The sequence below is a fragment of the Notamacropus eugenii genome, chromosome 7 (genome assembly GCF_028372415.1).
Source record: "Notamacropus eugenii isolate mMacEug1 chromosome 7, mMacEug1.pri_v2, whole genome shotgun sequence".
Lineage (NCBI taxonomy): Eukaryota > Metazoa > Chordata > Mammalia > Diprotodontia > Macropodidae > Notamacropus > Notamacropus eugenii.
This window is the reverse complement of record NC_092878.1, coordinates 15426831-15442009: the sequence shown is the minus strand read 5'-3', so window position 1 is coordinate 15442009 and position 15179 is coordinate 15426831. Positions and strand designations below refer to the sequence as shown.

Genomic DNA, 15179 nt, shown 5'->3' with positions numbered 1-15179 from the left:
ATTCAACCAATAGCAAATCTATATCTAAGGCATAACACATAGGGTTGTAAAAGATCCATTGCAATCATTATCTGTATAAAAACAGTAACAATAATTTTGCTTTCTTATTCAATTAATCAACAAACATCTATTAAGTATATATTAATTTTGTGAGTTTTACTCTGGAAGATTCCTTTGAAGGTCAGGAATGTTGAATTCTCATATGAAGAATACTAACAGTGAATTGGGAAGATAGATGATTTATCTACTTTGTTTTTCGCTTTCTAAGTGACTGAGCATTTTTATAGTCTAAACACACAAATTAAAAATAAAGAGCATGTGAAGAAAGACACTGTCTGCACCCAGAGAAATAACTGATAAATAGAAGTATGCATAAACAGTTTTAAATATACGCCTATTTACGCCTAATTTCATCCATCTCTGGGTACAGGAGTGGGAGAGCAAAAGTGAAAAAAAAGAAATCTGCATGATAACTTTGTTGTATATTTAGAGGGCATAGCAAGTTGTATGTAATAGATTTACAGGTTCATGTGCAATCATCTTATTTACTGTGATATATCATAAAATGTTTTCTTCTATGATTTGAAAATAAAATAATTTTTACAAAAACTCTAAATAATGTTTTTAAAAACAATGAAAGGTTCTCAAGGGGAGGAGTCATGCAGGGACACTGCTTTGCTCATAAGAAAAGCCCCAAAAATGACATTTATACTTATTTATTACTTGACCTGGTTATTAACTATATTTGAGTTGGCATACAGATAGATTGCTATTATCTTGGTGTTTCGTTTGTGTTAAGTTTAAGACTAAGAAATAATTGAAGAAATTGTTCTAATAAAAAGAAAACTATTACAAGACACTGGCATGATAGTCAGGAGACCTTCAATCCGCCCCTGATTGTGCCATTGTGTCAAGTACTTTGGTATTGGCAAGCTCTTTCGCCTCTGTGAGCCTCAATTATTTCTTCCAACATGAAATTAAGGGTTTGGATAAGATGATCTCCAAGGTCCCTTCCACCTCTAAACCTAGACGATTCCATGACTTCAACGCTAATACTTCTCAGTTTAGTGACCACAATTAATACCATGGGTTCTTTTTTTTTTTCCAAGTGGCAATCCATTCACACAATTGACAAAGACTCTTGATTTAACTCTACAATCAAAGGCAAAGCGATTCCAAGATCATTTTAAAGTGTGAGGTAATTGCAACAGAAAAAATATAGAAAAAATGAATATGGAATTAAAAAGACTAAAGGAGGAAATAACTTTTGGAAAAAGAAATATTTCTGTGCCCTTCATTGTCTCATTTTAGGGATTGCATCAATATTTTTCCTTTTCCTTTTCTTCACAGGATTTTTACTTACTAGTCAAAAAGATGATCCTTGGAGAGCAGCATTCTTCAGGATGGTGTATGGGGTATCTTCTCTTTTTTTTTTCAACTTCTCCACTGCCTGTAATCTTATTATTCTCAGGGACATAGATATAGACCGATATATTCCCTTGAAAATTAGACATTACTTAAGTCCATGATGATATGAGATCATAGTGACCAACAGACCCTCTGGAGATCTGTGCTTTGACAGCTAAAGTCATCTTGCACTGGGGAGGATTTTCAAAAATCTAGAGGAGTTTTAGTGCCAGAGACTCCCTAAGGATGATATAGAGTGTTTTAAACAAATCTTACATGAGGACAGAAAGTAATAACAATGAAGACAGTGATGATTCAATATTTACATAATATCTTACACTTTCCAAGTACCTAATTATAACATCCCTGTGAAGTATATTGAAAGTATTATTATCTCTATGATACAGATGAGAAAATGGGGACTTAGCTCTGTCTTAACTTTTTACAATTTTGAATGTAATTCTGTTTATTATATTATACTTATTTATAAATATATTAATTTATTTAAACTATTTAAATCTCTTAACCTCTGTTATGTCACTTGCCCATGATAACATAGCAAGAGAATGGGAGAATCAGGATTCAGATCCAGGTGCTCTGATTAGAAGATTTGCTCTTTAACGAAAAGTTTAGTAGGGTAGACTGTTACAAACATATGATTTTATTATTTGACCTGTCTTTGCCTCTTCAAGACCCCATTTCCTGTTCAAGGAGGCAGTCAGGCAATCAAGAAACCATACTGGGGATAGAGCACTGTTGTCTGGAGTCAAGAAGACCTGAGTTCAAATTTGGCTTCAGAAAATTACTACCTATGTGATTCTAGGCAAGTTAGTCTCTGTCGGCCTCAGTTTCCTCATCAGTAAAAGGGGGATAATAGTAGGACCTATCTCCTGGGATTTATTGTGAGGATCAAATGAAATAATAAGTTCCAAATTTTTCATAGTGTGACAACAGTCAGTGCTATACACATGTTAACTAGTTGTATTATTGTTTTCTACTTATTGTTGTTTTATGTCCTTCTATTTTATACAACAGAGGGAAATAACATCCTCTGGAGAGAGCAACGATTCTACATGGGCATGATTCATTTAGTGAGAAGAGTGGTGCATTCAGACACCGAATAATTGGATTCAAGGCCCTACTCTCACACTCACTTATCTGTGTGACTTTAGACCCACTTAACTTCTCCAAGGCTCAATTTCCTCATTCATAAATTGGACATAGTAATACTTGCATTACCCTACTTTAAGACTTATGTGTGACGATCTAATGGGATAACGTATGTAAAATATTTTGTAGTTATAAAGATTCAATTAAATAACAGTTTTTTATTACAGTTATTTTTACATTCCAAATACAAAGACAAAAATATTTTAGGGTTCAATGGGACTGGCTAGGTTACCATGGCAACACTGCCTTAGGTATAATGATTATTGGCAAATGCTCCAACTGGAATTTGACCTATATGGAGAAAAAATTTAGGGGAGAAAAAGATTGTTGATTGCAGCTGAAAACTCTTCTTGTTGGACATAAATTGGAGTTGGACAGAGATTCAACTCCATGAAAGAGCAGAAGAAAAAATGGAGAGTGTCTATTCTTCCTAAGACAGAGGAAAGATAGAGGAACCAATTGAACTCAAAGACTTTGTTGTGTTTACCCCAAAAGTGTGAGGTCAGTAGAAAATGAGACTTCCTAATGTCCCTAGAGGAACTGATTAGAACATCACTGACTAGAAAGTGTGAAACAGACAAAAATCAACTTATATTTAGGTAACATTTCATGGTTACAAAGTTCTTTCACTTATGTAATGTAAGCACTGAAATACCCCCTTAGGCAGGAAGTACATGTAAGCAGTTAAATGTGTTGCCTACAGTAGTGTAACTACCAATAAGTTGGAGTCAAAGCATATATCTTTCGACTATGCCCAGTGTTCTTTCCACAAGCCACAAATGTCAGCCTTTTATTGTCTTCAGTCTGATTCTATCAAAAGGGTAAATCCTGACCCTCTCTCTTGGATTGTGTGTGCATGTGTGCGTATGTATTCATTTAAAATTTCTAAGTAACACGTATGAAGAGTTTAAAAGTGCTCGTCTCGATTTTTTCTAATTTTTATTAACTCATAAAACCATATTTTTAGACCTTTAAGGTTTATAAAACAGTTTCCTAATAACACATGAAAGAGAAACCCCATGGCATAATGGATAGAAACCACACCTTGAAGTCAGGAAAATTTGGATCTAAGAGGCACCTGTGATTTGTACTGAAGATGTCACCCTGTGTAATTCGCTCAGCCTGTTAATGCTACAGATAGTGTTTTTGGATCTTGAAGAACAGGTACCAAACTCCACTAGAAAAGGATTGTTTCCTATGTGAATAAAATCACTGGCTCATTGATGAGAAAACTGGAGCTCATAGAGGTTAAATGATTTGTCCAAGGTCATGGGATCATGATTTTAGAGATGGAAGAGAAATGAGAGGTAATCTTGTCTAATCTTCCCATTTTACAAGAGAAGAAACTCAGAGCCAGTGAGATAAAATGATTTGTCCTGGGTAACACAGCTGGTAATTAGTAGAGAGAGAAATAAAACTCAGACTCCAAATACAGCATTGTTTCTACTGAACCACAGTGCCTCTGTATACAACTCACGCAATTATGAAATGTCAGAAAAAGAGTGAGGGTATACCTCTAAATCTGAAGTTGTTTCTGATTCTCAGTACTGTCTTACACAGGCCATGTAGAATTTCACTTACTGGGCATGAGAGGTAGCTTGCTATAGTGGAAAGGAAGAAAGGGAGAAAGAAAAAAAGAAAGAAGGAAGAAAGAAAGGAAGGAAGGAAGGAAGGAAGGAAGGAAGGAAGGAAGGAAGGAAGGAAGGAAGGAAGGAAGGAAGGAAGGAAGAAAGGAAGGAAGGAAGAGAGGAAGGAAGGGAGGAAGGAAGAGAGGAAGGGAGGGAGGGAGGGAGGGAGGGAAGGAGGAAGGAAGGAAGGAAGGAAGGAAGGAAGGAAGGAAGGAAGGAAGGAAGGAAGGAAGGAAGGAAGGAAGGGAGGGAGGAAGGAAGGAAGGAAGGAAGGAAGGAAGGAAGGAAGGAAGGAAGGAAGGAAGGAAGGAAGGAGACTCACCCCCTTCCCACAGCTGGGAATTTTCTGAGGTATTTGAATTCAGATCTTCCTTACTCCAGGACCAGTACTCTATCCACTTAACTGCCTTCTGGGGCAGTGGATTTGACTTAAGACCTGCATTCAAATTCTGCCTCAGATATTTGATGGCTGGGTGATTTTGGACCCATCACTTCATATCTTTTATTTTCTTCACCTACAAAATAAGAGTTGGACTTTATCTCTGAAGTTATTTCTGATTGTAAATCTATACTTCCATAATCCCATGATGGAATACATTAGGTACATAAGACACAATAGTCAATGACTCTAGCAGTCTACCATTTAATGAACCCAAGGATCCCAGTTTCTGGGATAAAAAATCACTGTTTGACAAAAACTGCTGGAAAAACTGGATAATAGTGTGGCGAAAACTGTGCATAGAGCAATGCCTGACAGCATACATAAGAATAAAGTTCAAATGGGTACATGATCTAAGTAGAGAGGGTGATAATATAAACAAATTAGGAGAGCAAGGGGTAGTGTATTTGTCAGATTTATGGAGAATTGAGAAATTTATGACCAAACAAGAGATAGAAAACATTACAAAGTGCAAAATGGATAATTTTGATTACATGAAATTGTAAAGCTTTTGCACAAACAAATCCATTACAATCAAGGTTAGGAGGGAAGCAGCAAATTGGGACAGAATTTTTACAGCTTGTGTCTGTGATAAAGGCATCATTTCTAAAATATATGGATATATGATTCAAATTTAGAAGAATACAATCCATTCACCAACTGGTAAATGATCAAAGGATATGAACAAGTAGTTTTCAGAGGAAGAAATTAGTCATCTCTAGTCCTATGAAAAATGCTCTAAATCACTGTGGAATAGAAAGATACAAATAGATAAAACATAGTTCTCAGGGATGTGAGGAAAGACCTTTGTAAATCTCAAAAAGCCATACGGTCGACTAAATTTTTGTTTTTTACCCAGGTGAGATAGTCAGTAAAATAAAGATTTATTAAATACCTAATATTAAAAAGATAAGAATTTTATCTAACTAATCTATTTATTCAATGAAATGCCAACTAAATTACTAAAATTATATTACTGAATTAGAAAAAATAATAACAAGGTTAATTTAGAAGAACAAAAGTTGAACAAATAAATTCAAAACAAACTGGGGGTTTGGGAGAGATGTAAAGAAAGTAGATTCAGCAGTATCAGGCTTTAAACTGTAAAATGAGAGCATTAGTGATGTATAAAATGGATAACTTCAATAATTTTAAATTACAATTAAAATCTAAGTTGCCAACAATGGAAGGAATACAGAAAATTAGGGGAAAAAAACTTTCATGGACAATCCTTCAAATAGGAGGGGATTGGATTGAAATCTTGCTATGCTGTAGGAAATGTTGAGCTGGTTGGTTTAGGACAAAATGGAAAAACTTGGACTTATGGTGGAAGATGCTATTCATCTTCACGGAAGCATATAACAGGTGTAAATAAGCATAGCATGGTCTTACATATATGTATATGAGTGAATACGTGCATGTTAATATCTATCATCTATTTATCTATCTTCTTGCTTAATTATAGCCTTCTTTAGAAAAGGAAAGGAAAGAGGAACGGGAAAAATAAAATGAAAGGTGCACAACAGAGAACAAAAAAAAGCCTATAAGGAAGCAAAGAAAAGAAGGGCAGCTTTGAAAATAATGTGTAGTAAAAGGTGTTCTTGAAATGCTAATTCATTGTTTTATACTGAATCCTCCCATGCACTATGCTTTGTGCATAGCAGTGATTTTTCTTTTCTCATTCTGCATTAGTTTAAAATGAATAAAACATTTACAAAAAATAAATTTAAAAGTATCTGTTATGTGAAAGGCACTGTTAGATAGTGTGGATACAGAAATGAAAAGAACAAAACAAAACGAAAAGTGTCCCTGTCCTAAAAAATCTCAAGCTCTACCAATGTGGTATCCAGAGTAAATAAGCATAATCAAAGATGAGTCTTTCATTATTCCAAACTTTTGTTGCTAAGAAAGACAGGCCATTCTTCCGTAACTGAGGCGAGAAGGGCTGTTGATGTCACAATCTGAATTATTTAGGTAAGATGAAGCATTTTCCTTCAATGATCAGGCTGAGTCAGAAAAATAGGTTTCTTTTTCCTCACTTCACTTCACTTCACTTTCACTAAGAGAAAAAAATAATCGAAAATCATCAAATTTGATTCTTATATCAATCCAGCGTTTATAGCTCAAACGCAAACATGAAAGTTTTGATGAATATCCAAACGTAATACACTTTTGGTTGAAGTTCTCCATAAGACATTCGTTCTTCTCTGATTTCCTCCAGAATAATCTTTGCCTCAAAATTTATGTTTAATAGCTACAAAATGCGCTACTTAATGGTACTGTACATTTAGCGTATACTTATGCAGCTCCTGGAGCACCTTCTGCTGCAAAGTGCTGGTCCATATCTGACAACCAACTGTCTGACACACTTTTAAGTTTAAATTCTATGATTAGCATTTTTTCTATCACTTTCTTAAGTCTAAACAATCAAGAAAACCATAAATTAAGCCCTGGTTTTTATTTTGGTGATTTCTAAGATCTAAATGCTCACAATGGACATTTAACCATTTCTTGCAGAAGGATTCCAGGTTACCCCTGAATGTGGGCCTCCAGGTTCAAGGTAGTAAGTAGTTACTACTACAAAATTACATTCAATTTTGTCCTTTCTTTTCCAAGATATTGACTCTTTTGCATACCTCTCCTTTCTTTTCCCAGTTTTTCTTCTACCTTTCTTATTTTTAAAATGCTTCTTGAGCTCTTCCAAAATGGCTTTTTTGGCTTGAGACAAGTTTATGTTCCTCTTTGAGGGTGTAGATGTGGGTATATTGACAATGCTGTTCTCTTCCGAATTTGTGTGTTGATCTTCCCTGTCCCCATAATAAGAATCTATGGTGTTTGTCCATTTCTGTTTTTTGCTCATTGTTGCCTATTTCCTGGCTTTTAAAGTTGACCTCTCTTGCGGGAGGACAAGAGACACTTAACGAAGTTTCATGTACTAGAGGTCAGGGACCTGGTTCCTTGCTTTGTGTGCTATGGCCTCAGGTGCTTGCAGCTGGAAGTTGTAGGAGGCTAGCAGCTTTCCTGGTGCTGATCTGGGTTCAGCAACACTGCAGGTTTTGGGCAGATGGGTAGTTGGTCTGGCCCTTGGAGGACAATTGCTCACCTGAGCTGATTTGAAATACTGGAAGGATTGGTTGCTGAAGAATACCTGCTTGCCAGTGCATATGTTAGTTTTCCAAGCTGGAGTCTACTAATTTCCCTCCCCTTGCCAAGGCACTATGAGGGTCCTGATGTTATTGCTTGCCTGATCCACCACCCTGCACTTGATTATCTCCTTCCGGTTTCCTGAGATAGGGCTAGGTACTAGAATGCTGGGACACCTCTCTTCCTGTACTTCTTTCATTCCACCAGAGTAATAGGGACCTTTCCTATTAATCCCCCAAGCTTTCTGGGATACAATTTTGCTGCACCCTTTCTTTCTGCTGGTTCAGCTATTCCAGTGGGTTTTTTGTTCCTTCAGTGGATTTTTAGAAGTCAATAGGGGTGGGGGGGAGGTCAGAGCCAAAAGGTCAGAGTAACACCACAGATTTTCTAGACTACTTCCCCCCAAGCCCAGTCAAAAACCTGTAAAACTAGCTCTAAACAAATTCTGAAGCTGTAAAGCCCCCTGAATGATGCAGTGAAGCACATCTCTAGGCCAAGGCAGCCTGGAAGGTATCCTAGAAGTATATATCACTGCTGTTCTGGGAGGAGAGTACGGTACAACGTGGGCCATGCCAGCACAAAGGGGACCTGAGGCCTTGGAGGGACTGAATATCTCACACCTGTGGCGGTTTCCAGACTTCACAACTCCAAAAAACCAGGAAAATTAGGTCAGTGAAAAAGTCTGTTGGACCCATTGTGAGAGAACAGAATGCTAAGGCCCTAGTGTCAGAGTGGCAGAAGGGGAAGGGGACAGAGGAACCCACGGCAGCCACAGCAGGAGCAAGGGCAGCAGCAGGTTTATTTCCAGAACTCTAGGCCCACAGATTGGGGGAGGGAATGAGCAGCTGACAGTACACCCCTCACTCCCACTGGAAGCAAAGGTCTACCTTGACAAAGAGCTCAAAAGTCAGTTAAATGGCTGGGGAAATGATCATAAAAAGAATCAGAGTATAGAATCTTTCTTTGGTGACAACAAAGACCAAAACAGAACCTCAACAGACCTCCAGGACAGAATTCTCAGCAGGGAAGGTCCCAGATCCCTCTATCCACAAGCAACAAAGAAAGCTCCATAGGTCAATGTGGGAGGGCATTCCCAGCTGAGAGACAGGAGAATGGGGTTCCCCCAGCACTGGCCCCAGGTGGGGACAGCAGCGGGTAGCTGGAGGCGGGGAACTATGGTGGTCGAGGAAGCAACCTGGGTCCATTGTTCAGGCAACTCAGCTTAAAGCTATTGGTGAAACTGAATGGCTGATTCGAACCTCAGCCCTCAGTGGCAGCTCTGCTCCTACCCAAAGCACCTGGGGGAGTTTAGCAGCTAATCTGAATCCCAGCCTTGAGCACAGCACTGGGGAGAGGAGAAGCACTAGAAACCTCCTCTTGACAAAGGATTCAGAAGTCAAGTAACTGGCTGGGAAAATGGCCAAAAAAGGGAAAAAAATAAGACCATAGAAGGTTACTTTCTCCATGAACAGGTGTCTCCTTCCATTCTTTCAGATGAGGAAGAACAAGACATGCTGTCAGAGGAAGTCAAGGTCTCTGCCTTCAGTACGTCCAAAATGAATAAGAAATGGGGACAGGCCATAGAAGAGCTTGAAAAGCATGTCAGCAGTCTGCTAATGGAGAATAAAAAAATTCTGAGGAAAATAACACCTTTAAAAAGAGGCTAACTCAATTGGAAAAAGAGGTCCAAAAAGTCAATGAGGAGGAGGAGGCTTTAAAAAACAGAATTAGCCAAATGGAAAAGAAGGTTCAAAAGCTCACTAAAGAAAATAGTTCCTTAAAAGAGAGATTGAAGTTCAGGGAAGCTAATGACTATGAGATAAACCAAGAAGTTATAAAACAAAACCAAAAGTTTGAAAACATAGAAGATAGTGTGAAACATCTCACTGGAAAAGCAACTAAGCTGAAAAATAGATCCAGGAGATTAAGAATTATGGTACTACCTGAACACCATGATCAAAAAGGGAGCCTAGACATTATCTTCTGTGGAATTATCAAGGAAAACTGCCCTGATATTCTAGAACCAGAGGGCAAAACACAGGTTGAAAGAATCCACTGATCACCTCCTGAAAGAGACCCCAAAACAGAAACTCCTAGCGATATTGTGGCCAAATTTCAGAGTTTCCAGGTCAAGGAGAAAATATTGCAAGCAGCTAGAAAGAAACAATTCGAGTATTGTGGAAATACAGTCAGGATAACACAGGATCTGGCAGCTTCTACTTAAGGGACTGAAGGTCCCGGAATACGATATTCCAGAAGTCAAAGGAACTGGGATAAAAACTAAGAATTACCTACCCAGCAAAACTGAGTATAATACTTCAAGGGAATAAATGGTCATTCAATGATATAGAGGACTTTCAAGTATTCATGATGGAAAGACCAGAACTGAATAGAAAATTTGACTTTCAAACAGAAAAATCAAGAGAAGCATGGAAAGATAAACAAAAAAGAGAAATCATAAAAGATTTTCTAAAGCTGAACTGTTTACATTCCTACATGGAAAGATAATATTTGTAAATCTTGAGAGTTTTCTTAGTTTTTGGGTAGGTGGAGCGATTACACACACACACACACACACACACACACACACACACACACACACACACACACACATACACACACACAGAGTACAGGTTGAGTTGAATCAGAAGAGATCATATTCATAAAAAAAAAAAAAAAACTAAAATAAAAATTAGGGGGTAACGGAGGAAAATACCAGGAAGAGAAAGGGAGAAATGGAATGGGGCAGACTGTAACTCATAAAAATGATAAGAAAAATCTTGCTCAATGCAGGAGAAAAGGGAGACCATGAGAGGGGAAAAGTGAAGCTTACCATCTTCACATATAGCTTAAGGAGGGAATAACATGCTCAGTAAATTTAGACTATAGGAAAGTAGGGGAGGAGGGCACAAATTGAATGAGGGGAATGATACAAACGATGAGGGAGTAACTAGAAGCAAACAGTTTTGGAAAGGGACAAAGTCAAATGAGAGAATAAATAAAGGGGGGGAACAGGGTGAGATCGAGGGCGATATAGTTAGTATTACACAACATGATTACTATGGAAGTCTTTTGCAAAACACCACATATATAGCCTGCATTGAATTGCTTGCCTTTTCAGTGGGGAAGGGTAGGAAGGGACGGAGGGAGAGAAGTTGGAATTCAAAGTATTAGAAACGAATGTGGAAAATTAGTATGGCATATAACTGAGAAATAAGAAACATAGGTAATGAGGTATAGAAATTTATCTTGCCCTACAAGAAAAGAGAGAAGATGGGGATAAGGAAAGGGTGGGGTGTGACAGAAGGGAGGTTACATTGAGGGAATGGGTAATCACAAGGGGTAATCAGGTATTATAGGATGGGATGAGGAGAGTGATGGTGAGAAAAATTGGAAGTCAAAATTTTGTGGAAATGAATGTTGAAATCTAAAAATAAATAAATCAAAAAAAGAGATTAGAATGGAGCAGATGGAAAGTCTCCTTCATAAAGCAGATTTTATGAAAAAAATCAAGGAATTATAAAAGAAATCCTAAGGAATGGAAAATAGCCAATAATGTGAAATTTCTCACTGGACAAACAACTTACCTGGAAAATAGATCCAGGAGAGACAATTTTAAAATTATGGAACTTCCTTAAAGCCATGATCAAAATTACAAGGACCCTAGATGTCATCTTTCAAGCAATTATTAAGGAAAACTGCCCTGATATTCTAGAAACACAGGATAAAGTAAATATTAAAAAATCCACTGATCACCTCCTGAAAGAGATCAAAACCTCCTAGGAATATTGTAGCCAACTCCAGAGCTCCTAGGTCAAGGAGAAAAATTTGCAAGCAGCCAGAAAGAAATGATTCAAGTATTCCGGAAATAAAATCAGAATAACACAAGTTCTAGCAGCGTCTATATTTTGGGATCAAACGGTTTGGAATATGATATTCCAGAGGCCAAAAGAGCTAGGATTAAAACCAAGAATCATCTACCCAGCAAAAGTGAGTATAACACTTCTGGGGAAAGATGATCATTCAATGAAATGAAAGACTTTCAAGTATTCTTGATGAAAACACCAGAGCTGAATAGAAAATATGACTTTAAAACACAGGAATAGAGAAGCGTGAGGAGGTAAAGAGGAAAGTGAAATAATGAGAGACTTACTAAAGCCGAACTGTTTACATTCCTACATGGAAAGATAATATTTGTAACTCTTGAGACTTTTCTCAATATGTAGGTAGTTGGAAGAATAATATATAAATATATATAGAGAGGGCACAGGTTGAATTAGATATGAAGGGATGATATCTAAAAAAAATTAAGCAGTGAGAGAGGAATATGTGGGGAGGAGAAAGGGAGGAATAGAAGAGGCAAATTATCTCTCACATAAAAGAGTCAATAAGAAGCTTTTTCTTCAATGCAGGGGAAGACAGGGCAGATGTGAGCAAAAAAGTCAACCTTACTCTCATCATATTTGCCTTAAAGGGGCAATACATGATCACTCAATTAGCTATGAAGATCTATCTTACACTACAGGAAAGTAGGGGAGAAGCAGGGAGTGGGGGCATAATAGAAGGAAGGGCAATTGGAAGAAGGGGTTAGTTAGAAGTTAACACTTTTGAGGAGGTATAGGGTCCAAAGAGAGAATAGAATAAATGGGGGGGGCAGGACAGAATGGAGGAAAATATAGTTAGTACTTCACGACATGACTTTTATGGAAGTCTTTTGCATAACTACACATGTGTAACATAAATCAAATTGCTTGCCTTCTCAGTGGGGCTTGGTGGGGAGGGAGAAGGGAAAGAAGTTGGAACTCAAAGTTTTAAAAACAAATGTTAAAATTGTTTTTACATGCAATTAGAAAATAGGATATACAGGTGATGGTGTATAGAAATTTATTTTGCATTATAGGAAAATAAAGGGGATGGGGACAAGAAAAGGGAGGGATGTAATAGAAGGGAGGATAGATTGAGTGAAAGGGTAATCAAAATAGACATTTTCTTGGGGTGGACAGAGGAAAGGGATGTGGAGAAAATTTGGAACTCAAAATGTTGTGGAAATGAATGTTAAAATCTAAAAATAAATAAATAAAATTTTAAAAAAGAAATCAATAAGGGATAGTTAGAGCAACTTCCTCCATACTCTGCCATCTTAGCTGCCAGATGTGTCATGATTTGTAAATCTTTTCTTTGACATTAGGCATTTCCTGAGGCAGCTAGGTGTTATAGCAAATAGAGTACTGGGCATGGAGTCAGAAACATTTGATTTCAAATCTAGTTTAAGACACTTTCTAGATGTGTGACACTTGGCAAGTCACTTAACTTGATTGCCTCAGTTTCTTCAGTTTTAAAATGGGAATAGTAACAGCACTTAATTCCCAGGGTTGTTGTGAGCACTAAATAAGATAATAATTGTAAGGCATGAACCACAGTGTCTGGCATGTAGTAGGTGCTATGTAAACGCTTATTTCCTTTCTTTTATCATTCAAATAAAGGGATTAGAGTAGATGGTTGATCTCTAAAGTCCTTTCCAGCTCTATGATTGCATTATCACATGTTATTACACTACAGCTACTCATGCTATATATCTGAATCCACAAAACAATGAACTCTTTAAAAGAATTTTACAGAAGTGACACCTATAATGTGCAGAACTCAAGTGTAACAACAGAAGTATGATGATTAACACAACATATAGACACAACAAAAGAGAGTTTGGACTTCTCTGGAATGATGGTGCTTCATCGTAGTAGTATCCTAGGACATCTGGTGGGATGTGCTGACTAAATGTATCGATTCCTCAGTTTACTCATAGCTGCCTTCACCTCTTCATTCCTCAGAGTATAAATGACTGGATTTAAGAATGGAGTAAAGACAGTGAAACATACAGAGATAAACTTGTCAATGGGAAAACTGTCAAAAGGCCAAATGTAGATGAAGAGCAGTGGTCCAAAGAAAAGTAACACAACAGTAACATGGGCAGAGAGGGTGGAAAGTGCTTTTGAGGTCCCCTTAGAGGATCGATGTTGGACAGTGACAAGGATGACTGTGTAAGAAATCAGTAAAAGTATAAAGCAGATGAGGGATAGCAGGCCACTATTGGTCAGCACCATGATCTCCAAAATATAGGTGTCTAAACATGCAAGCTTGATCACTAGGGGAAGGTCACAGAAGAAATTGTCCACCTGGTTGGGCCCACAGAAAGGCAGGTTCACTGTGAAAACCAGGTGGAATGCTGAGTGCAGGATGCCAACAGCCCATGAGACCCCCACAAAAGCTATGCACACACGGTGACTCATGATAGTCATATAGTGAAGAGGTTTGCATATAGCAATGTACCTGTCATAGGCCATCCCGACAAGAAGAACAGTTTCACTGCCCCCAAATACATGCAGAAAAAAGATTTGAGACATGCAACCCTCAAAGGTGATGGTCTTGTGCTCACTGAGGAAATCAGCAATCATTTTGGGGGTGGAAAAGGTAGCCTGACACACATCAATGAAGGAGAGATTACCAAGGAGGAAGTACATGGGAGAGTGAAGGCGAGAATCTGTAACGACTGTGAGAATAATAAGCAGATTGCCCAGCACAGCAGCTCCATAAAAAACAGAGAAGACAAAGAAAAGCAAAAGCTGGAGTTCCCAAGAGCTAGACAGACCCAAAAGAATGAACTCAGTCACCACTGACTTGTTGCTCCACTCCATTTGTAGAACTCAGAGTGTCGAAGTTAGCTAGAAGAAAAAAAGATAGCATGGGATTAATCACTGCATTAAAGGATGACTTCTCTCTCCCCCTTTTTCTTTACTGAAAAATGAAATTCATTCTAAAAGGAATACGGATTAGGTCTGTGATTACACTCATATATATAGTTAACTATAGAGACATCATACACACCCATACCTATATACACACATATATGTATACATACACATACACACATATATAATATGTATATGTGTACATTTGCACACCTACATGTGTATATAACTATATTACACATAATTAAGTTATATGATGTATATTATAAGTACATATGGTATACATACATGTGTGTACATATATAAATATATATAGCTGAATATATATCTATATCTATCTATCTATACGTATATATATATACATGTATGTATGTATGTATGTATGTATGTATGTATGTATCAGGTGAGGAATTTCCTGTGTTAATCAGTCAGTGAGTATTTATAAAGTGCTTACATGTGGCAAGTACTATGTACCAGGTGAGACAGATACAAGTATAAAGAACCAAGAAATACCTACTCACAATGAGTTCCGCCTCTAATGGAGATGAGAGGAATGACAAATACATATAAAATATGGAGCATGAATAGAGGATGAATATATACACCTATATAATAGTTACATACAAAGTAATCTGGAAGAATAAC

At 37.5% G+C, this 15179-nt stretch overlaps 1 protein-coding gene across 1 annotated transcript; it reads right to left on the bottom strand.

Moving 5' to 3' along the window:
- Nucleotides 1-13559: 13559 nt before the first annotated feature.
- Nucleotides 13560-14480, bottom strand: LOC140513131 (olfactory receptor 4K1-like). The gene has a single exon (XM_072622486.1). It carries the CDS (start codon nucleotides 14478-14480, stop codon nucleotides 13560-13562), a length of 921 nt encoding a protein of 306 aa, XP_072478587.1.
- Nucleotides 14481-15179: the final 699 nt, after the last annotated feature.